Source organism: Antechinus flavipes, chromosome 3, assembly GCF_016432865.1.
Source record: "Antechinus flavipes isolate AdamAnt ecotype Samford, QLD, Australia chromosome 3, AdamAnt_v2, whole genome shotgun sequence".
In the NCBI taxonomy this organism is placed as follows: domain Eukaryota; kingdom Metazoa; phylum Chordata; class Mammalia; order Dasyuromorphia; family Dasyuridae; genus Antechinus; species Antechinus flavipes.
This window is the reverse complement of record NC_067400.1, coordinates 197,289,096-197,314,451: the sequence shown is the minus strand read 5'-3', so window position 1 is coordinate 197,314,451 and position 25,356 is coordinate 197,289,096. Positions and strand designations below refer to the sequence as shown.

At 33.9% G+C, this 25,356-nt stretch overlaps 1 protein-coding gene across 1 annotated transcript in view; it reads right to left on the bottom strand.

The window, feature by feature from the left end:
• Positions 1-25,356, bottom strand: part of EPHA6 (EPH receptor A6) — a 983,513-nt gene that overhangs the window by 886,220 nt on the left and 71,937 nt on the right. Inside the window, 1 exon segment of the mRNA XM_051984381.1 lies at positions 2,965-3,029. Coding sequence (XP_051840341.1) covers positions 2,965-3,029 — 65 coding nt within the window.

Genomic DNA, 25,356 nt, shown 5'->3' with positions numbered 1-25,356 from the left:
GATAATGATGGTAGAGTTGTGAATTGATCCTACCATTTTGGAGAACAATATGAAACTAAGCCAAAAGACTTAATAAACTGTGTATGCCCTTTGATCTTGTAATACTACTGTTCTATCTGTATTCCAAAGAAATCATAAAAAAGGGAAAAGAACCCACGAGTACAAAAATATTTAGAGCATCTCTTTTCCTGGTAGCAAAGAATTGGAAACTGAGGAAAATGGCTAAACAAGTCCTAATGTATGAATGTAATGGTAGCAAAGAATTGGAAACTGAGGACAATGGCTAAACAAGTCCTAATGTATGAATGTAATGGAATACTATTGTTCTATAAGCAGGCAAATTTCAACAACAACAACAACAACAAAAAGCTTGAAAAGTCTTAGATGAACTGATGCTGAGTGAAGTGCATAGAATTGGAAGAACATCGTGAATAGTAACAGCAACACTGTGTAATCATCAACTATGATATACTTAGCTATTCTCCACAATGCAATGATCCAATGCCAAGGAAATTGTGATGGAATATGCTTACCATATCCAGAGAAAGAACTAAGGACTCTCAATGCAGATTGAAGCATACTATTTTCACTTTTTCTTTCTTGTAGTTTTTCCCTTTTGTTCTCAGTCTTCTTTCACAACATGACTAATGTGAAAATGTTTAACATGATAATCTGTGTCAGATTGCTTGCTGTCTTGGGAAGAGTAGTAGGAAGAAAGGGAAGGAAAAAATTTGGAGCACAAAATCTTACAAAAATGAATGTTGAAAACTATTTTTATATGTAATTGGGAAAAATATTATTAACAAAAAAGTAACCAATAATTTTACTGTATAAGAATTCTTTACTCTAAAGTCAAATACTTTATAAATTTAAAATGCTATGTGACTCTATTGTTTTTTAATAATTATATTATCTCTATCTAATCCAAACTAAGGGAAAAAATAAATTCTAAAATGCTACTTTAAGTATAATTTTCATATTTTTTTCAATAATGATTTACATGTACAGGAACATTCTGTATATTTTAGGCAAATCCATATTACTGTAACATGAATATTATTACATTACAAAATTATTATTATCTAATAGGATAATCTATGTAAAAATAGTAGTTTCCTCAGATTTGTTACAAGTATTAATCCCTTCTAATGTTTCTTATGAATATATTTCAGTAAATAACCTGGAAGCATGACATGAGTATATAACTTTTATAAAAATAAGAAACTAAAGCTTTATATAAAGAACTGAAATGAATTTAGGAATTCATAGTTTTAAATTACATTTTGATGGAATTTTCAATATTCTTAGTAAATAATCTCAGAATATTTAGAAAATAAAAAGAAGCATATTATATCCTTTATTATATTTGGAACTTCTAAATTTGCTTATTTATGTATTATATTTTACATTATACATTTATATATACACACACATATATATATAAATTTATAAGTACTAAATACTATGTGAATATAACATCCTTTTTATATTGCTCTCTTTACATATACACACAAATTTGCATACATGTACACATATCATTAATGTAAAGATTGAAATTGTGTCATATTGTATATTTAATTTTAGATGTTTAGATATGTCATCCAATAGTAACCGTTTTGATGTAAAAATACAAAATTATATTTTGAAACTCAGGACATAGATTGTTGACAAGAAATTGTAGTATGAAAAGCTTAGGGAAAAGTTGTGCAAGAATTGACCCTGAGCATTAACTATTTTGTTTTGTTTCATTATTTTTAAAGGAAAGTAAAATTTTTATTTTACTCTAAAGAGAAAATATACATTATTCAAAATTACAATAATAGCAAATGTGATAAGGTATTAATAAGAATCATAAAAGAATATAAATTTTTAAAAATTGGTTAGTGTGCTTTGCAGTTCTAATATATTACCATGCTAAATAAGGAAAGGAAGTTATCTCCAAGTTTCTAAAATATAACTGAGTCTACAAACATATAAACACAATCTTTCTGTAGAAGATTAAAATAATCTCTATTATTGAACAAACCCAGAATTACCTCAACAATCCAACCAGAATTAACATAATAAATATATGAGTGATTAAATATTTTTATATTAAGGTTTTTTTTTTCTTAAGTGTATAAAAGTTCCAGGCAAAAATAACTACAAATACACAAAGATGTATCTTTGAAGTAACAAGATATGTTGTCCTACATAAATGTTTGTTTATCTTTGGGGGAATTCCTGTGCTCATCTACTACATACTTTAAACCTTTAAATATAATACTTGGAAAGAAATTCTTCAAATAAAAATCACAATGTGAGAGAACTGGAACTTCAAGGGATCCTGGAGGTTATTAAACAAAATCTCTTCATATTAAAGAAGATATTTATGATCCAGAAAAAGTAAATGTCTTGAACAAAAGTTGCGATTTGAATATAAATATTCTGTCTTTAAATCTAGTTAAAGTCATTGGACTTCATAACAATAAACACAATTAATAATATTGTAAACTCGAAAAATACTATTTTCTTATTTTAAGAATCCTTAGTGAGAACCGATGTGTTGACATAGGTATAATTTGTTAATGTATGGGTGCATGTGTATATATGCCTTTATGTATTCTTATTCAGTCATTTAAAATAAATAGTAAACTTATGGGGAAAAAAACACTGACAATTGTTTAGAGTCTTAATTTTGATAATATATGTAATTATTAGGGATGTTCTAAAGTTTATAATTGTATAAGTACTATATAAATGGGCATTTTCTATGCTGCACATTAAAAGAGTACTTGACATATCTATGTTTTAACATTAGCTGCGATTCTGATATTTTTTATCTGTAGGCCATTGTTTACATATAAAAATTCACTTCAGTCATATCATTAAAGTTATCCTCTACTTAAAAGCATTGCTTAAACATTTTATTTTTGCAAGTAATTAAAAAAGCAAGACAACATTTATGAGACTTTTTTTACTTACCCCATTTAATGGATAAGTTTTCCAGCCTAGTTCTCCAAGCACAGTTGTTGTATCAAGCAAGACAACTGAAATTAAAAACAAAAACAAAAACAAAAACAAACATTTTTTTCAATTAAAAAACAATATTTAAAATGTATTTGAAACAATTATTCTATTTACCTTATAAATTACTAATATAATATTCAGAAAAAGTCTTAATGCTAATGAACTAATGAACCAATGAAAAATCTGTTATTTGGTAATGATAATTTTAAAAGATGGTTATACCAATGAAATTGCAGAATAGATAATTTAATGTCTATATTTTTATTTTTCCCCTGGAGTAATTTTATGGGGGGATTCATGACTGATGATATAAATTTTGTACTTTATATAGACACTGGAAAAACAAAAAGAAATCATCAAGATCTCTGAGTGATATACTATAAATATTTCAAGCCAGTTTGAATATCACAGAATATGGAAAGAAGTATATTCTATAATATAGATAAGGATCAGATTCAAAAAGGTTTTTAAAAATCTAATGATTTTTGTTTAATATGTATGACTGCCTGCCATCTAGGGGACGGGGTGGAGGGAGGGAAGGGAAAAGTTGGAACACAAGTGAATGCAAGGGACAATGTTGTAAAAATTATCCATGCATATGTTCTAATATATAATAATTTTAAAAATCTAAAATGGAGAGCCAAGATGTCAGATTAGTGGTGACACAAATTTAGCTGAATTTTTTTTTTAATAATTAAAGCTTTCTATTTACAAAATATATGCATGGGTAATTTTTTCAACATTGACGCTTGCATAACCTTTTGCTCTAAATTTTCCCCTCCTTCCCCTTATCCCTTCCCTAGCAGGCAGGTAGTCCAATACATATGAAATATGTTAAAATACATGTTAAATCCAATATATGTATACATATTTATACATATATCTTACTGCACAAGAAAAATCAGATCAAGAAAGAAGAAAAATGAGAGAGAAAACAAAATGCAAGCAAACAACAAGAGAGAGAGTGAGAAAGTTATTTTCTGGTCCACACTCAGTTCCCACTGTCTCTCTCTGGGTGTAGATGGTTCTCTTCATCACGGAATAAGTGGCATTGGTTTGAATCGTATCATTGTTGAAGAGAGCCACATGCATCAGAATTGATCGTTGTATCTCTTGTTGCTGTATATAATGATTTCCTGGTTCTGCTTATTTCATTTAGCATCAGTTCATGTAAGACTCCAGACCTCCCTAAAATAATCCTGGTGGTCATTTCTTACAGAATAATAATAGTCTATAGCATTCATGTACCATAATTTATTCAGCCATTTTCCAATTGATGGGCATACATCAGTTTCCATTTTCTTGCCACTACAAAAAGGCTGCCACAAACATTTTTGCACATGTGGGTCCCTTTCCCTCCTTTAAAATCTCTTTGTGATATGATCACAGTAGAAATACTGCTGGATCAAAGGGTATGCACAGTTGGACAATTTTTTTTTTTAGCATAGCTCCAAATTGCTCTCCCTAATGGTTGGATCCCTTCACGGTTCCAACAATAATGTATCAATGTCCCAGTTTTCCCACTTCCACTTCAATACTGGTCATTATTTTTTCCTGTCAGCTTAGCCAATTTGACAGGTGTGTAGTGATATCTCAGAGCTGTCTTACTTTGCATTTCTCTGATTAATAGTGATTTGGAGCACCTTTTCATATGACTACAAATAGTTTCAATTTCTTCATCTGAAAAGTGTCTTGGTTTCCTTGGATTATTTATTCAAGGAGAATGGCTTACATTTTTAAATTTAAGTCAGTTTTCTATATATTTTAGAAATGAGAGTTTTATCAGAACCTTTGAATCTAAAAATGTTTCCCAGTTTATTGCTTCCCTTCTACTCTTTGTCTACATTAGCTTTGTTTGTACAAAAACTTGTAAACTTAATATAATCAAAATTATCTATTTTGTGATCAATAATGATCTCTAGTTCTTCTTTGGTTATAAATTCACTCATCCACAGATCTGAGAGGTAAACTATACTATGTTGTTCTAATATGTTTATAATATGTATTTATGTCTAGATCATGAAACCATTTCAACATTATCTTTGTATATGGTAATAAGTAGTGTGGCTTAATGTCTACTTTCTGCCATACCAGTTTACAATTTGGCCAGCAGTTTTTGTCAAATAGGGAATTCTTATTAAAAAACACTGGAGTCTTTGGGTTTTCTTTTTTTTTTCTTTGCTTTTTATATTATTATAGCTTTTTATTGACAAAACATACACATGGATAATTTTTCAACATTGACCTTTGCAAAAACTTCTGTTCCAACTTTTCCCCTCCTTCCCTCCACCCCCTCCCATAGATGGCAGTTAGTCCATGCATATTAAATATGTTAAAGTGCATGTTAAATAGAATATATGTATATATATATATATATATATATATGTATATATATATATATATATTTATACTGTTATCTTGTTGCATAAGAAAAAATAGATTTAGCAAGAAGGTAAAAATAACCTGGGAAGAAAAAAAAAAGGAAGCAAATAATAATATAAAAAATGGATATGCTATTTTGTGGTCCACACTCATTTCACATGTCCTTTCACTGAATAAATACCACAATTTACCCAGCCATTCTCCAATTGATGGGCATCCATTCAATTTCCAGTTTCTAGCCACTATCAACAAGGCTGCCACAAATATTTTGGCACATACAGGTCCCTTTCCCTTCTTTAGTATTTCTTTGGGATATAAGCCCAGTAATAACACTGCTGGACCAAGGGGCATGCACAGTTTGATACCTTTTTGAATATAGTTTCAATTTATTCTCCAGAATGGTTGGATTCATTCACAACTCCACCAACCAATGCATTAGTGTACCAGTTTTCCCACATCCCCTCCAACATTTGTCGATATTATTTCCTGTGATCTTAGCCAATGTGACAGGTGTCAAGACAATGTGATAGTGGTATCACAGAGTTGACTTAATTTGCATTTCTCTGCTCAATAATGGTTTGGAACACCTTTTCATGTGAGTAGAAATAGTTTCAATTTTATCACCCAAAAACAGTCTGTTCATATTCTCTGAATATTTATAAATTGAAGAATGTCTTGATTTCTTATAAATTAGAGTCAATTCTCTATATATTTTGGAAATGAGGCCTTTATCAGAACTTTTAACTGTAAAAGTGGTTTCCCAGTTTATTGCTTCCTTTCTAATCTTGTCTGCATTACTTTTGTTTGTACAAAAGCATTTTAACTTAATATAATCAAAATTTTCTATTTTTTTATAATAACTTTTTATTGACAGAACCCATGCCAGGGTAATTTTTTACAACATTATCCCTTGCACTCACTTCTGTTTCGATTTTTCCACTCCCTCCCTCCACCCCCTCCCCAAGATGGCACACAGTCATATATATATTAAACATGGTGTAGTATATCCTAGATACAATAGATGTTATGTAGAACCGAACAATTCTCTTATTGCACAGGGAGAATTGGATTCAGAAGGTAAAAATAATCCGGGAAGAAAAAAAAAGTGCAAATAGTTTACATTCATTTCCCAGTATTCTTTCTTTGGGTGTAGCTGCTTCTGTCCATCATTGATGAACTGAAACAGAGTTAGGTCTCTTTGTCAAAGAAATCCACTTCCATCAGAATACATCTTCATACAGTATTGTGGTAATGATCTGGTTCTGCTCATTACACTTAGCATCAGTTCATATAAGTCTCTCCAAGCCTCTTTGTATTCATCCTGCTGGTCATTTCTTACAGAACAATAATATTCCATAACATTGATACACCACAATTTACCCAAACATTCTCCAATTGATGGGCATCCATTCAATTTCCAGTTTCTAGCCACTACCAACAAGGCTGCCACAAATATTTTGGCACATACAGGTCCCTTTCCCTTCTTTAGTATTTCTTTGGGATATAAGACCAGAAGTAACACTGCTGGATAAAAGGATATGCACAGATTGATACATTTTGGGGCATAATTCCAGATTGTTCTCCAGAATGGTTGGATTCGTTCACAATTCCACCAACAATGCCTCAGTGTCCCAGTTTTTCCGCATCCCCTCGAACATTCATCATTATTTTTTCCTGTCATCTTAGCCAATCTTAATTTGCATTTCTCTGATCAATAGTGATTTGGAACACTTACATACGAGTGGTAATAGTTTCAATTTCATCATTTGAAAAAAAAAAGTTTGTTGCTTCCCTTCTAATCTTGTTTGCATTAGTTTTGTTTGTACAAAGACTTTTTAATTTGATGCAATCAAAATTCTCTATTTTGTGATAAGTAATGGTCTCTAGTTCATCTTTGGTCACAAATTTCTTTCTCCTCCACAAGTCTGAGAGATAAACTATCCTATGATCCTCTAATTGATTTATAATCTCATTCTTTATGCCTAAATCATGGACCCATTTTGATCTTATCTTGGTATACGGTGTTAAGTGTGGGTCCATGCCTAATTTCTGCCATACTAATTTCCAGTTATCCCAGCAGTTTTTATCAAATAATAAACTCTTATCCCAAAAGTTAGGATCTTTGGGTTTGTCAAACATTAGATTGCTATAGTTGACTATTCTGTCTTGTGAACCTAACCTATTCCACTGATCAACTAATCTATTTCTTAGCCAATACCAAATGGTTTTTGTGACTGCTGCTTTATAATATAGTTTTAGATCAGGTACAGCTAGGCCACCTTCATTTGATTTTTTTTTCATTAATTCCTTTGAGATTCTTGACCTTTTATTGTTTCATATGAATTTTGTTGTTATTTTTTCTAGATTATTAAAATATTTTCTTGGAAGTCTGATTGGTATAGCACTAAATAAATAGATTAATTTAAGGAATATTGTCATCTTTATTATATTCGCTTGGCCTATCCAAGACTACTTAATATTTTTGCAATTATTTAAGTCTGACTTTATTTGTGTGGAAACTTTTTTTGTAATTTTGCTCATATAATTCCTGACTTTCCTTCGGTAGATAGATTCCCAAATATTTTATGCTGTCAACAGTTAATTTGAATGGAATTTCTCTTTGTATCTCTTGCTGTTGGATTTTGTTGGTGATGAATAAAAATGCTGAGAATTTATAGGGATTTATTTTCTTTCCTGCAACTTGGCTAAAGTTATGAATTATTTCTAATAGCTTTTTAATAGAATCTCTGGGGTTATCTAGGTATACCATCATATTATGTGCAAAGAGTGATAGTTTGGTTTCCTCATTACCTACTCTAATTCCTTTAATCTCTTTCTCGATTCTTATTGCAGAAGCTAGTGTTTCTAATACAATATTGAATAATAAAGGTGATAGTGGGCAACTTTGCTTCACTCCAGATCTTACTGGGAAAGGTTCCAGTTTAATCACCATTATGTATGATGTCTACTGATGGTTTTAAATAAATGCTCCTGACTATTTTAAGGAAAAGTCTATTTATTCCTATACTCATAAGTGTTTTTATTAGGAATAGATGTTGGATTTTATCAAATGCTTTTTCTGCATCTATTGAGGTGAGCATATGTTTTTTGTTTGGTTGGTTATTGGTATTATCAATTATGCTAATAGTTTTCCTAATATTGAACCAGCCCTGTATTCCTGGTACAAATCTTACTTAGCCATAGTGTATTATGCTGGGGTTGATTTTCTGTAATCTTTTTGCTAATATTTTATTTAAGATTTTAGCATCAGTATTCCTTAGGAAGACTGGTCTGTAATTTTCTTTCTCTGTTTTCAGCCTACTTGGTTTAGATATCAGTACCATGTCTGTGTCATAAAAGGTGTTTGGTAGGACTCCTTCAATCCCTATTTTTTCAAATAGTTTATATAGCATTGTAGTTAATTGTTCTTTAAAGGTGTGGTAGAATTCACATGTAAATCCATCTGGTCCTGGGGATTTTTTCTTAGGGAGTTGGTTAATAGCTTGTTCTATTTCTTTTTCTGAGATAGGACTATTTAGTATATTTACTTCTTCCTCTGTTCGTCTGGGCAAGCTATATTTTTGAAGATATTCTTCCATTTCATTTAAGTTGTCGAATTTATTGGCATAAAGTTGGGCAAAGTAACTCCTAATTATTGCTCTAATTTCCTCTTCATTAGTGGCGAGTTCTTCCTTTTCATTTTTAAGACTAACAATTTGATTTTCCTCTTACCTTTTTTTAATCAGATTTACTAAGGATTTGTCTATTTTGTTGGTTTTCTCAAAGAACCAATTCTTAGTTTTATTAATTAATTCAATAGTTTTTTTTTTTTACTTTCAATTTTATTGATCTCTCCTTTTATTTTTAGAATTTCGAGTTTAGTGTTTGATTGGGGGTTTTTAATTTCTTCCTGTTCTAGCATTTTTAGTTGCAAGCCCAATTTATTGACCTTCCCTTTCTCTAAAAAGGCCTCTAGAGATATGAAATTTCCCCTTATTACCACTTTGGCTGCATTCCATACATTTTGGTATGATGTCTCATTATTGTCGTCGTCTTGGCTGAAGTTATTAATTATTAATTTGCTGTTTCACCCAATCATTCTTTAGTATGAGATTATTTAATTTCCAATTACTTTTTGGTCTGTTTTCCCCTGGGTTTTTTACTGAATGTTATTTTTCTTGCACTGTGATCTGAAAAGGACGCATTTACTTTTTTCTCCCTTTCAGCATTTGAATTTGAGGTCTTTATGTCACAATATATTGTCAATTTTTATATAGGTCCATGAACTGCTGAAAAGAAAATGTACTCCTTTCTGTCTCCATTTAGTTTTCTCCAGAAATCTATCATATCTAACTCTTCTAGTGTTCTATTTACCTCTTTGACTTCTTTCTTATTTATTTTGTGGTTTGATTTATCTAATTCTGAGAGTGCAAGGTTGAGATCTCCCACTATTATAGTTTTGCTCTTATTTCTTCTTGCAGCTCTCCTAATTTCTCTTTTAAGAATTTAGATGCTACACCACTTGGTGCATATATGTTTAATACTGATATTGCTTCATTATCTATGCTACCCTTTAGCAAGATATAGTGCCCTTCCTTATCTCTTTTCTAATTAAAAGAGTCAGGTCTGAGATGAGGATGGCTACACCTGCTTTTTTTTAATTTCATCTGAAGCATAGTAAATTCTGCTCCAACTTTTTACCATTACTCTGTATGTATCTCCCTGCTTCAGGTGTGTTTCCTGTAAACAACATATTGTAGGATTCTGGCTTTTAATCCATTCTGCTAAGCACTTCCTTTTTATGGGGGAGTTTACCCCATTCACATTTATGGTTAAAATTACCAATTCTGTATTACTTGCCATCTTGTTAACCCCTGTTTATGCTTTTCTCCCTTCTTTCCTCCTTCTCCCCTTCCCGGTATTAAGCTTGGGAACACCACTTCCTTCTCACAGCCCTCCCTTTTTAGTATCCCTCCCCCCATCTTAGAATTCCTCACCCTATCTTACTCCTTTCCCTCACAGTTTCCGTATTCCCTTCCACTTAGCTTATTCCTTCCCTTTTCACTTTTCCCTTCTCACTTTTTAATGAGGTGGGAGAAGTTTCACCATAAATTGAATACGTCTAAAATTTTTCTCTTAAAGCCAATTCTGATGGCAGAAAGATACCCACTATATTCATCCCCCTCCATTCTTTCTCTCAGATATAATAGGTTTCCTATGCCTCTTCGTGAGATGTAGTACCCCCACTTTACCCTTTCCCAGGTACAATGTCCTTTCCACCTCTAGTTTCTAGAACAAGTGTATGCATGTATTCTTTACATATCTATTTAGAGCAGAAATATAGTTCCCAAAATTTCTTTTAACCTTTTTAGTTTTCTCTTGACTTCTATATTTGTAGATCACACTTTTTGTTAAGTTCTGGTTTTTTCATCAAAAATAGGTGAAATTCACTTATTTCGTTGAATGTTCATCTTCTTCCTTGGAAAAAGATGCTCATTCTGGCTAGGTAAGTTATTTTTGGTTGCATACAGAGTTTCTTAGCCTTTCAGAATACCATATTCCAGGCCCTTCGATCTTTTAATGTGGATGCTGCTAGATCCTGGGTAATCTTTATTGTGGCTCCTCTATATTTGAATTGGGTTTTTCTAGCCAGTTGCAGTATTTTTTCCTTCATCTGAGGGTTCTGGCATTTGGCCACTATATTTCTTGGTGTTTTGATTTTAGGATCCCTTTCAGTGATCGATGAATTCTTGTCTATTTTACCCTCTGTTTCTCTGACTTCTGGGCAGTTCTCTTTGATAATTTCCTGGAAAATAGTGTCCAGGCTCTTTTTTTCATCATACTTTTCTGGGAGTCCAAGAATTTTCAGATTGTCTCTCCTGGATCTATTTTCCAGGTCTGTTGTTTTCCCCAGAAGGTATTTCACATTCTTTTCCATTGTTTGATTTTTTTTGGTTTTGCTTGACTAATTCTTCTTGTCTCCTCGAGTCATTCAATTCCATTTGTTCGATTCTGATTTTCAATGAAGTATTTTCTTCACTCACTTTTTAAATATCTTTTTCTAATTGTCCAATTGAGTTCTTTTGTTCTATGGATTTTTTTTCCATTTCACCAACTTTGTATTTTTAGAGAGCTGTTTTCTGTTTCCAGTTCACTAATCCTATTTTTCAAGGATTTTATTTCTTTATCCACTCTCTCGTTAAATGAGTGGGATGACTTCTCCAGACTCTCTTGCCAAGCCTCCCTCTCCTTTTCCCATTTGTCTTCTAGCTCTCTTGTGAGAGCCTTTTTAATTTCTTCTATGAGATTCATCTGTGCTGAGGAACAGATGATCTCCTCTTTTGGGGATTCACCTGAAGAGTGTCTGTTTTTAGTCTCCTCAGGGTTTAGAGGCTGCTCTCTATCCATATAGAAGCTGTCAAGGGTTAAGGTCCTTTTCAATTTTTTGCTCATTTTCTCAAAGAAGAATCAAAGACAAAATAGCAGAGAAAAAAAAAGAAAAAACCCCTAAATGAAGTCTGCTTTTTTGGGAGGGAGGGGCTGGGTTGTGTTACCGAGCTTCCTCTACAGACTGCAGGGGCAGCAGCGAGGCACTAGCAGGACTGTGCTGCGCCTGCGCTCTGAGACGCCTAGAGCATGCTGAGACACTGTGGGAGAGGGATGGCCAGGTCCTGAGAGACTCCAGCTGTTTGGGGTTGTATTATCCACACACACACACACACACACACACACACACACACACACCCTCCTCCCCCCCCCCGACAGTGTTTTTAGATTCTCTGCTGGGCTACTGACTTGCTGCCAGAGCAAAGTATCCAATCCTGTGAAAAAACTCCCCGCAGAGAAGGCTGAGATCACATCCCACCCCGCTTCAGTCTGCTCAGCTGTGAGCTGCTCCTGTGCTTTTGCTGCCACAGCCTGCCCTCAGCCTGTGCCCAATCTAAAACCTTCCCCGCCCTCGAGCAAAAACAGACCTTTCCTGGTGAATTTCAAGGATGTCTTCTCTTGATAACTTTTTGTGGGTTTTTTTTTTTCCAGTCAAGCATTAATTCAGAGACTTGTAATTAAGTGAATTCTGAGAGAAAACGCGAAGCTTACACACCCGTGTGCCTCCTCTCTGCCATCTTGGCCCAAAATTTTCTATTTTGTGATCAATAATTATCTCTAGTTCTCCTTTAGTCACAAATTCCTTCCTCCTCCACAAGTCTGAGAGGTAAAATATTCTATGTTCTTCTAATTTATTTATAATTTCATTCTTTACGCATATATCATAAACTCATTTTGATCTTATCTTAGTATACAGTGATAAAAGTATGAGTCAATGCCTAGTTTATGCCATACTAATTTCCAATTTTTCCAGTAGTTTTTGTAAAATATAGAATTCTCATCCCAAAAGTTGGGATCTTTGGGTTTGTCAAACAATAGATTAATTATACTTATTGACTATTTTGTTTTGTAAACCTAACATATTCTACTGATCAACCAGTCTATTTCTTAGCCAATACCAAATGGTTGTGGTGACTGCTGCTTTATAATATAGTTTTAGATCAGATACAGCTATGCCACCTTCATTTCATTTTTTTTCCCTTGAAATTCTTGATCTTTTCTTCTTCCATATGAATTTTGTTGTTATTTTTTCTAGGTCATTAAAATAGTTTCTTGGGAGTCTGATTTGTATAGCATCAAATAAATAGATTGATTTAGGTAGTATTGCCATCTTTATTATATTCACTTCACGTATCCAAGAGCATTTAATTTTTCCAATCGTTTAGATCTGACATTATTTGTGTGGAAAGTGTTTTGTAGTTTTGCTCATATATTTTCTGACTTTCCCTTGGCATATAGATTCTCCAATATTTTATACTACTGATAGTTATATTAAATGGAATTTCTCTTTGTATCTCTTGCTGTTGGATTTTGTTGGTGATGTATAAAAATGCTGAGGACTTAAGTGGATTTATTTTGTATCCTGCAACTTTGCTAAAGGTGTGGATTATTTCTAATAGCTTTTTAGTAGAACTTCTGGGCTTCTGTAAGTATATCATAATGTCATCTGCAAAGAGTGATGATTTGTTTTTTTCATTTCCTACTTTAATCTCTTTTTCTTCTCTTATTGCTGAAGCTAGCATATTTCTAATACCATATTGTATAGTAATGGTGATAGTGGGCAAACTTGTTTCACGCCTGATTTTATTGGGAATGGTTCCAGTTTATCACCATTACATGTGATGCTTACTGATGGCATTAAATAGATGCTATTGACTATATTAAGGAAAAGTCCGCTTATTCCTATACTCTCTAGTGTTTTTAATAGAAATGGGTGTTGGATTTTATCAAATGCTTTATCAAAATGCTATTGAAATGATCATCTGCTTTTTGTTAATTTGGTTATTGATATATTCAATTATGTTAATAGTTCTCCTAATATTGAATCAGCCCTGTATTCCAGGTATAAATCCTACTTGGTCATGGTGTATTATCCTGTGAATGATTTTCTGTAATGTTTTTGCTAATACATTATTTAAAATTTTTGAATCAATGTTCATTAAGGATATTTGTCTATAATTTTCTTTCTACTTGGTTTAAGTATCAGTACCATGTCTGTGTCACAAAAGGAATTTGATAAGACTCCTTCAATCCTTATTTTTTCAAATAGTTTATACAGCATTGGAGTTAATTGTTCTTTAAATGTTTGGTAGAATTCTCATGTAAATGTAAAATGGTCCTGAGGATTTTTTTCTTAGGGAGTTGATTAATAGATTGTTCTATTTCTTTTTCTAAAATGGGACTATTTAACCAATTTACTTCTTCCTCTGTTAATCAGGGCACCCTATATTTTTGAAGGTATTCATCTATTTCATTTAGGTTATCAAATTTATTGGCATGAAGTTGGGCAAATTAACTCCTAATTATTGCTCTAATTTCCTCTTCATTAGTGGAAAGCTCTCCCTTTTCATTTTTAAAACTAACAGTTTAATTTTCCTCTTTCCTTTTTCTAATCAAATTTTCCAAGTGTTTATTATTCTTTTTTTGTTATTTCATAAAATCAACTCAGTGTTATTTATTAATTCAATAGTTATTTTACTTTCAATTTTATTAATCTCTCCTTTTAATTTTAGAATTTCAAGTTTACCATTTGATTGTTTTTTTTTTAAATTTGCTCTTTTTATAGCTTTTTTTATTTGCGAGCCTAATTCATTCAATTTCTCTTTCTCTATTTTATGCAAATAGGCCTCTAGCAATATAAAATTTCCCCTTATTACCACTTTGGCTACATCCCACACATTTTGGTAGGTCATCTCATTATTTTCTTTCTCTTGGATGAAATTATTGTGTCTATGATTTGCTGTTTCACCCATTCATTCTTTAGAATGAGATTATTTTCTTTCCAATTACTTTTTAGTCTGTTTTCCCCTGGGTTTTTTACTGAATGTTATTTTCCTTGCATTGTAATCTGAAAAGGATGCATTTACTTTTTCTCCCTTTCAGCATTTGAATTTGATGTCTTTATGTCATAATATATCGTCAATTTTTATATAGGTCCATGAACTGCTGAGAAGAAAGTGTACTCCTTTCTGTCTCCATTTAGTTTTCTCCAAAGATCTATCATACCTAACTTTTCCAGTGTTCTATTTACCTCTTTAATTTCTTTCTTATTTATTTTAAGGTTTGATTTATCTACTTCTAAGAGTGCAATTAAGATCTCTTACTATTATAGTTTTGTTGTCTATTTCTTCTTGCAGTTCTCTTAACTTCTCCTTTAGGAATTTAGATGCTATTCCACTTGTAACATTTATGTTTAGTGTGGGTATTGCTTTATTATTTATGCTACCCTTTGGCAAGATATAGTGCCCTTCCTTATCTCTTTTAATTATATAAATTTGTGCTTTTGTTTGACCTGAGATCAGGATGCCTACCCATGCTTTTCTGACATCACCTGCAGCATAGTGGATTCTGTTCCAGCCTTTTACCTTTACTCTATATGTAGAGTAAACCCTGCTTCACATGTTTCCTATAAACAACATATTGTTCTATTCTGGCTTTTAATCCAATTTGCTATCTGCCTTCACTTTATGGGGGAGTTCACCCCATTCACATTTATGGTTAAATTACTAATTCTGTATTTCCTGCCATCGTGTTAACCCCAAATTATGCTCTTCTCTTTTCTTTCCCCTTTACCTCCCTATCTAATATTAAACTTATGAGTACCACTTGCTAAATGCAATCTTTCCTCTTTAGCATTCCTTCCTCCCTTACAGTTCTTCCCCTTTTCTTAAAACTTTCCCTTACAATTTCAGTATTCTTTTCTATTTAACCTACTCTTTCACTTTTCACTTTTCTCTGCCTACTTTTCAATAAGATGGGAGAAGTTTCTCTGTAAATCGAATATGTCTAATATTTTCTCTTTGAGCCAATTCTGATGAGAGTAAGATTCACACAATATTTATTCTTCTCCCTTCTTTCCCTCAGATAAAATAGGTTTCCTTTGCCTGTTCGTGAGATGTAGTACCTCCACTTTCCCCTTTTTCTGTACAATTTCCTTTTCACCTCTAGGTCCTTTGTTTATAAAAGTAAAACCAAATTATATATGTACTCTTTATGTATACCCCTAACAGGAACACAGTTCTCAAGAGTTCTTTTTGCTTTTTTATGCTTCTCTTGAATCCTATATTTGGAGGTCAAACTTTTTGTTTAGCTCTATTTTTTTTTGTCAGAAATAAATGGGATTCACCTATTTTATGAAATGTCCGTCTTCTTCCCTGGAAGAAAATGTGCGGTTTGGTTGGATAAATTATTCTTGTCTGTATACCATGTTCCTTTGCCTTTGAGAATATCAGATTCCAGGCCCTTTGATCTTTTAATGTGGATGCTGCCTGATCCTGGGTAATCCTTATTGTGGCTCCTCTGTATTAGAATAGTTTTTTTCTTGGCTGTGTTTGTAGTATTTTTTCCCTTGGTCTGATAGTTCTGGAATTTAGCCACAATATTTCTTAGAGTTTTAATTTTGGGATCTCTTTCAGTAGGTTATCAATGAATTCTTTCAATGTCTATTTTACTTTCTGTTTCTATGATATCTGGGAAGTTCTCTTTAATGATTTCCCGAAAATAGTGTAAAGCCTCTTTTTTTCATCATGATTTTAAGGGAGTACAATAATCCTTAGGTTATTTCTCCTACATCTACTTTCCAAGTCTGTTCTTTTCCCAGGTATACATTTAACTTTTTTTCTTTTTTTTTTCTTTTTTGGTTTTGCTTGACTGATTCTTGGTGTCTCCTTGAGTCATTCATTTCAATTTTGTTTTTTTTTTTGTTCAATTTTGATTTTTAGTGAATTATTTTCTTCATTTACTTTTTTAATTTCTCTTTGCAATTGTCCAATTGAGTTTTAAAATGAGTTGTTTGTTCTATGTAATTTTTTCCATTTTCCCAATTTTATTTTTGAGGAGTTATTTTCTTTTTCCACTTCACTAATTCTGTTTTTCAGAGAGTTGTTTTCTTTTTCTACTCTATTAATGAGTTACATGCCTTATGCAGACACTCTTGAAAACCTTCCCTTTCCTTTCCCCAATTTTCTTCTAGTTCTCTTTTAAGAGACTTTTTAATTTCCTCTATTAGAGCCTTATTTGGTGGGGATCAGATCATCTCTATCTTTGGATTGAAAGACAAACTGTTTTTAATGTCCTCAGCTTCTGAAATCTGCTCTTTTTTCAGTATAGAAGCTATATAGTTAGAGCCCACTTTGCCTTTTTACTCATTTTAACTGAAAAAAAAAAGACAAAATCCCCCCAAAAAACAAACAAAAAATATGCTGCAGTCTGCTTAAGGGATTTAGTGGGGCATTTCCAGGCTGCCTCTACAGACAACAGAAAGTAGCAGTGAAGCAGAAGACAGTGGCTATGCTGGAATCAGTGTCTCTAGTGGCCTATTTGCATAAAATAGAGAAAGAGAAGGTCAATGAATTGGACTTGCAACTCAAAATGCTAGAAAAGACATAAATTAAACCCCCCCAGTCAAATACTAAACTTGAAATTCTAAAAATAAAAGCTGAGATCAATAAAATTGGAAGTAAAAAACTATTAATAAAACTAAGAGTTGGTTCTATGGAAAAACCAACAAAATAGACAAACCCTTAGTAAATCTGATTAAAAGATCACATCCAGGTGCCTCAGACATTAAAGCCTCTTTACTGCCTCATTATACTATGTGAGATTATTCTCCAGACCCTTACAAAGAGGAAATAGGGAATTAACAAATTAAGTTCATTCTACCCCACTTAATAGACAATTATTAAATACTTATTATATGGTAGCATGTTAATTAACTCTGGAGAAAGAAAGAAAAGACAAAAAAAATGTAGATTTCCAAGGAGCATATTTTCTGATGGAAAGGTTATGTGTGTGCATGTGCATACAAATATGTGTGTATATGTATGTGTGTGAGTAATGACCCATTGAGCCCAACCATTAAGCCAGTTCTGAATCCATCTGATTGCATAATCTCTATTTTTCTCTATATCTCTGCCTTTAAACATGAATAGTAAGAAACATTTCATGAAAAAGTATGTTAACAGCCATGTAATTTTATCTGTAGAATTTCCTTCATATGTTATATGATAACTTTTATTGACTGTGCATGTGACCTCATAGACCCAATATAAGTAGTGAGAACCAGGAAGTAAGAGGAGTTCAGCAGGAATTCAGTGGTAGTTCAGGAGTAGTGCAGGAGTAGTACAGGATGTGATCACATGGAATAAACTCTTGAGCTTACAAGCTGCTGTGTCTGGGCGCTCTGTTGGACAAGTAAACCACTGCTTAGTGAGACAATGGCCAGAGATCTCTGAAGATTTAAGATTAGGTAAGCAGCAAAGCATCACTGCTCAAAGAGTCAGTGGCCTTCCAGGCTCTGAGGCATCAACTCCCACGTCCATCAAGTACAGCTCAGCAAGGAAAAAATCAGGAGATGAGCTAGGGGATTAAACAGTTAGAACAAGAAGTGCAAGAGCTAGAGATTGAGTTCCAAATCTGCCTACAGCCGAGCATGCGCCTTTAGGGGATTTCCTATCTCCTGACCCTTCTCCCTCTTCCTGGGAGGAAGAGGAGTGGGAGGGGCAATGATACCATCAGCACCATCCATGAAGCAGTTTTGCCCACCCCCTATGTCCTCATTACAAGAGGCAGGGCTCGGCTTCAGGGCCTAAGACAAAAAACACTTGTGGCTTAATGGCAGTTATTATAAGCAGAGAGTCTTTAAGCAAGCAGATGGAGAAAGGGGATTGCAGTTAGGGAGAGTAGAGCTGTATGCTGCTGGAATTACTGAGATAAACTCTGGAGTCATGAAATCTGTCCCCGCCTGGCTTATAGATCCCTTGCCTCCATACACAGAAGATGACCATTTCATCTTCTGAGAGTGCTTATAAAACAGTGTCTATCCATACATTGATTTAGGAAACTGGGGAATGTGTAGCTATTGTCCCAGTCACTAATATAGGTAGACAATGTGTGATCTATGACCCAAGAAGAGGAGTAGCATCAGGTTTACTGATATACACTCCTGAAACACAATTTAGTGATATTTATCCAGATTTTGACTACCAGCAACAGAATCCAGAAATATTCTGGACTTAAGCTGTTACAGCTGAACATCCTAAGCTCACTATCTATGTAAATGGCATACCATTGAAAGGGTTAGTAGACATGGGTGCAGGTTGAACAGTCATTAGAGGTGCCAGTTGACCCAGTCATTGGCCAAAGATTAGGGCAGACACCCATATGTCTGGGATTAGGCAAGACTGACAACCAGTAACCTCTGAGGGGGAAATTACACCTCTTGATTTATTAGAAGTTCTCAAAGATCAGTTTTTGGGGAAGATTTTGGGAAGATATTGGAGTAGATTGGTAAATTTTAAGTTCTCCAGATTTTCCCCACAAATAAATTTGTGATTCAGAGGGAACATAGACTGGTAAAAATCAAGAAGATTTGGGCAGAACAATTTTAATCCAACAAGATCTGAAGATAGACCTCAGGCCAGTATTAATCCTAGTGAAGTGCAAACAACTCCAGGCACAGCTCCTCAAAATACCAAGTGGGAACTCCCCTTTGGGCTAGCCAAGTGTGGTTGGAGCCTCATAGCAGGAACCAGAAAGACTCTCACCTCTCAGATTGTTTGTGGAGTGTGTGTGGGTGTGTGTGGGGGTCTGAGTGACGGAAGACTGAGGAAACTTGTCAAAGAAAATCTCATGATAGAAACTTGCAGGGAACAGGAAATACTGGGGTTCATCTTCAGAGAAAGACATTGAAATAAAAAAAAAAGCTTCTATCTCATAGAATAATGTGCAATCTGGCTCCCTGTCCAGAGAGAATTTGTAGGAGACTTCAAAAAAGAATTTCAAAATCAAATGAGAGCCATGGACGGAAAACTAAAAAAAAAATTCCAAGAAAAACAAGATTATGTAAAAAAAAATTTAACCAATTAGAAAAGGAGATACAAAGCTTCAAAGATGAAAATAATTCTTTGAAAATTAAAATCAGGTAAGGAGAAGCCAGTGAAGCTATGAGAGACCAAGAAATAACAAAACAAATTATAAAGAATGAGAAAATAGAACAAAATGTAAAAATCTTATAAGAAAAATGACAGACTGGGAGAACAGATCGAGAAGAAAAAATATAAGACTACTTGTTGTGACCAAAAAAAGAACTTTGATAAAATAATAAAGGAAATAATCCAAGAAAAATTTCCTGGAGTGTTAGAATATGAAAAGAAAATGGAAATAGAAAAAAAAAATCCACTAATCAGCACCTCAAGGAGATCCTTTATGTAAAACACACAGGGATATTATTACCAAATTTCAAAATCCCAAGATCAAAGAGAAAAATTTGCAAGGGAAAAGAAAAAAAAATCAAATATCCTAAAGTTACAATTAGAAATGTACAGGGCTTAGCAGTAGCTACAATAAAAGACCACAAATCCTGGAATCATAGCTAAGAACAATCAATAGAACTAGGCTTGTAGCCAAAAATATACCCACCAAAATTGTCCATAATATTAAACAAGAAAAATGAACTTGCAGATTTTAGGATTTTCTATCAATCAAACCCAAACTTAATTGAAAATTTAACATATAAGAGCCAATATTAAAGGTTTCAAGGAACTCAACATGAACAAATGTTTTGTTTTGTTTTTTTTTTCTTACATGGGAAATATATACTATTTGTTTAAGATTCACATCAACAATAGAGTCAAAAAATAGAGTCTTTCAAAAGAAAGACTGGCAGAGTTAAGGTAAAATAGTAATTATATTATACAAATGAGCTGCAGAGAAAGATTAGACACAGAGGCATTAGAGGGGGGAGGAAGGCTCAGTTCTGAAAACTATGCACATTAGGAATGAGTTTAATAGGCAACACTACATATGTACCATGAAGGGTATATAGCATTCTCTAAAATCTATGAAGAAATAATGAGGGAAAGATGGGTGGATGTGAAAGCAGAGGGTATGGGAAGAAGACAAGAGAAGGATTCATGGGTGGGGGAAGGTTGAGTAACAGCATAGCAAGTGACTTCCGGCCAAGATGGCGGAGAGGAGGCACACAACTGTGTAACCTCCGCGTTTTTCTCTCAGAATCCATTTCATTTCATGCCTCTGAATTAATGCTCAACTGAAAAAAAAACATACAATTAGTTACCAAGAGAAACCATCCTTGAGATTCGCCAAGAAAGGTCTGTTTTTGCACGAGGGCGGGGATGGTTATTAGATCGGAAGCAAGCTGCAGGCAGCAGTGGCAGCGAGAGCATGAAAGGCGGCTCAGAGCCGAGCAGAGTGGAGAGGGGGTGGGGCGTGATCGCAGCCGTCTCTGCGGGGAGAGCTTTGCTACAGGATTAGGTACTTTGCTCCGGCAGCAAGTCAGCAGCCCAGCAGAGAAGCTAAAAACACCGGGGGTGAAGAATACAACCCCAAACAGCTGGAGTCTCTCGAGACCTGGCCACCCCTCCCCCACAGAGTCTCAGCACGCTCTGGGATCTCAGAGCGCATGCGCAGCACAGCCATTGCTGTCCTGTTAGGGCCTCACTACTGCCCCGCAGTCTGTAGAGGAAGCTCGGTAACACCACCCAGCCCCTCGCCTAAAGAAAGCAGCCTCCATTCAAGGGTTTTTTCTTCTGTTTCTTTGATAGTTTGTCTTTGATTATTAGACAGAATGAGCAAGAAACTGAAAAAGACTTTAACCCTTGACAGTTTCTATGCAGATAAAGAGCAGACTCCAAATCCTGAGAAGACTAAAAACAAACAGTCTCCAGGTGAATCCCCAAAGGAGGAGATCATCTGTTCCTCAGCACAGATGAATCTCATGGAGGAAATTAAAAAGGTTCTCACAAGAGAGCTGGAAGAAAAATGGCAAAAGAACCTGGAGAAGTCATCCCACTCATTTAACGAGAGAGTGGATAAAGAAATCAAATCCTTAAAAAATAGGATTGGTGAACTGGAAACAGAAAATAGCTCTCTAAAAAACAAAATTGGCGAAATGGAAAAAAATTCCATAGAACAAAAGAACTCAATTGGACAATTAGAAAAAGATTTTTAAAAAGTGAGTGAAGAAAATACTTCACTGAAAATCAGGGTCAAACAAATGGAATTGAATGACTCGAGTAGACAAGAAGAATCAGTCAAGCAAATCCAAAAAATTAAACAATGGAAAAGAATGTGAAATACCTTCTGGAGAAGACAACAGACCTGGAAAACAGATCCAGGAGAGACAACCTGAGAATTATCAGACTCCCAGAAAAGTATGATGAAAAAAAGAGCCTGGACACTATTTTCCAGGAAATTATCAAAGAGAACTGCCCAGAAGTCATAGAAACAGAGGGTAAAATAGACATTGAAAGAATTCATCGATCCCCTACTGAAAGGGATCCTAAAATCAAAACACCAAGAAATATAGTGGCCAAATGCCAGAACCCTCAGACGAAGGAAAAAATACTGCAAGCAGCTAGAAAAACCCAATTCAAGTATCGAGAAGCCACAATAAGGATCACCCAAGATCTGGCAGCATCCACATTAAAGGATCGAAGGGCCTGGAATATGATATTCCGAAAGGCTAAGGAACTTGGTATGCAACCAAAAATAACTTACCCAGCGAGAATGAGCATCTTTTTCCAGGGAAGAAGATGGACATCCAACAAAGTAAGCGAATTTCACCTATTTTTGATGAAAAATCCAGAATTTAATAAAAAGTTTGATCTACAAGTACAGAACTCAAGAGAAATCTAAAAAGGTAAAGATTAATCTTGGGAACTATATTTCGGCTATAAAGATGTATAAAGAATACAGATATACCTTGTTCTAGAAACTAGATGTGGAAAGGACATAATACCAGAAAAAGGGGAAAGTGGGGGTAGTACATTTCATGAAGAGGCATAGGAAACCTATTATATCTGAGAGAAAGAATGGAGAGGGATGAATATAGTGAGTATTTTACTGCTTTCAGAATTGGCTTTAAGAGAAAAATTTTAGACATATTCAATCTATGGTGAAACTTCTCCCACCTCATTGAAAAGTGAGAAGGGAAAAGTGAAAAGGGAAGGAATAAGCTAAGTGGAAGGGAATACGGTAACTGGGAGGGAAAGGGGTAAGATGGGGGAGGAATTCTAAGGAGGGGGAGGGATACTAAAAAAGGGAGGGCTGGGAGAAGCAAGAGGTGCTCACAAGCTTAATACTGGGAAGGGGGGTAAGGGGGTAAGAAGGGAGAAAAGCATAAATTGGGGTTAACAAGATGGCAAGTAATACAGAATTGGTCATTTTAACCATAAATGTGAACGGGATAAACTCCCCCATAAAGAGGAAGCGGTTAGCAGAATGGATTAAAAGCCAGAATGCTACAATGTGTTGTTTACAGGAAACACACCTGAAGCAGGGAGATACATGCAGGTTAAAGGTAAAAGGCTGGAGCAAAATCTACTATGCTTCAGGTGAAGTCAAAAAAGCAGGGGTAGCCATTCTGATCTCAGATCAAGCTAAAGCAAAAAATGATCTAATCAAAAGAGATAAGGAAGGGCACTATATCTTGCTAAAGGGTAGAATGAACAATGAAAAAGTATCTATATTAAACATATAGGCACCAAGTAGTGTAGCATCTAAATTCTTAAAAGAGAAATTAAGAGAGCTGCAAGAAGAAATAGACAGCAAAACTATAATAGTGGGAGATCTCAACCTTGCACTCTCAGAATTAGATAAATCAAATGACAAAATAAATAAGAAAGAAGTCAAAGAGATAAATAGAATACTAGAAAAATTAGCTATGATAGATCTCTGGAGAAAATGTAATGGAGACAGAAAGGAGTACACTTTCTTTTCAGCAGTTCATGGAATCTATACAAAAATTGACCACATATTAGGACATAAAAACCTCAAACTCAAATGCAGTAAGGCAGAAATAGTAAATGCATCTTTTTCAGACCACAATGCAATGAAAGTTACATTCAACAAAAAGCCAGGGGAAAGTAGACCAAAAAATAATTGGAAACTAAATAAGCTTATACTAAAGAATGATTGGGTGATACAGCAAATCATAGACCTAATTAATAACTTCCTCCAAGAAAACGATAATAATGAGACATCATATCAAAATGTACGGGATGCAGACAAAGCGGTAATAAGGGGAAATTTCATATCTCTAGAGGCCTATTTGTATAAAATAGAGAAAGAGAAGGTCAATGAATTGGGCTTGCAACTAAAAATGCTAGAAAAGGAACAAATTAAAAACCCCCAGTCAAACACTAAACTTGAAATTCTAAAAATAAAAGGAGAGAGCAATAAAATTGAAAGTAAAAAAACTATTGAATTAATTAATAAAACAAAGAGTTGGTTCTATGAAAAAACCAACAAAATAGACAAACCCTTAGTAAATCTGATTAAAAAAAGGAAAGAGGAAAATCAAATTGTTAGTCTTAAGAATGAAAAGGGAGAACTCACCACTGAGTTACTTTGCCCAACTTTACGCCAATAAATTCGACAACTTAAATGAAATAGAAGAATACCTCCAAAAATATAGCTTTCCTAAACTAACAGAGGAAGAAGTAAATATCCTAAACAGTCCCATCTCAGAAAAAGAAATAGATTAAAGGAATTAGAGTAGGCAATGAGGAAACCAAACTATCACTCTTTGCAGATGATATGATGGTATACCTAGAGAACCCCAGAGATAAAGCTATTAGAAATAATTCATAATTTTAACAAAGTAGTAGGATACAAAATAAATCCCCATAAATCCTCAGCATTTTTATACACCACCAACAAAATTCAAGAGCAAGAGATACAACGAGAAATTCCATTCAAAATAACTGTTGGTAGCATAAAATATTTCGGAATCTACCTACCAAAGGAAAGTCAGGAATTATTTGAGCAAAATTACAAAAAAGTTTCCACACAAATAAAGTCAGACTTAAATAATTGGAAAAATATTAAGTGCTCTTGGATAGGCCGAGCGAATATAATAAAGATGACAATACTCCCTAAACTAATGCATTTATTTAGTGCTGTACCAATCAGACTTCCAAGAAAATATCTTAATGATCTAGAAAAAATAACAACAAAATTCATATGGAACAATAAAAAGTCAAGAATCTCAAGGGAATTAATAAAAAAAAAAATCAAATGAAGGTGGTCTAGCTGTACCTGATTTAAAATTATATTATAAAGCAGTAGTCACCAAAACCATTTGGTATTGGCTAAGAAATAGATTAGTGGATCAATGGAAAAGGTTAGGTTCACAAGACAGAATAGCCAACTATAGCAATCTAGTGTTTGACAAACCCAAAGATTCTAACTTTTGGGATAAGAATTCATTATTTGATAAAAACTGCTGGGATAACTGGAAATTAGTATGGCAGAAATTAGGCAAGAACCCACACTTAACACCATATACCAAGATAAGATCAAAATGGGTCCATGACCTAGGCATAAAGAACGAGATTA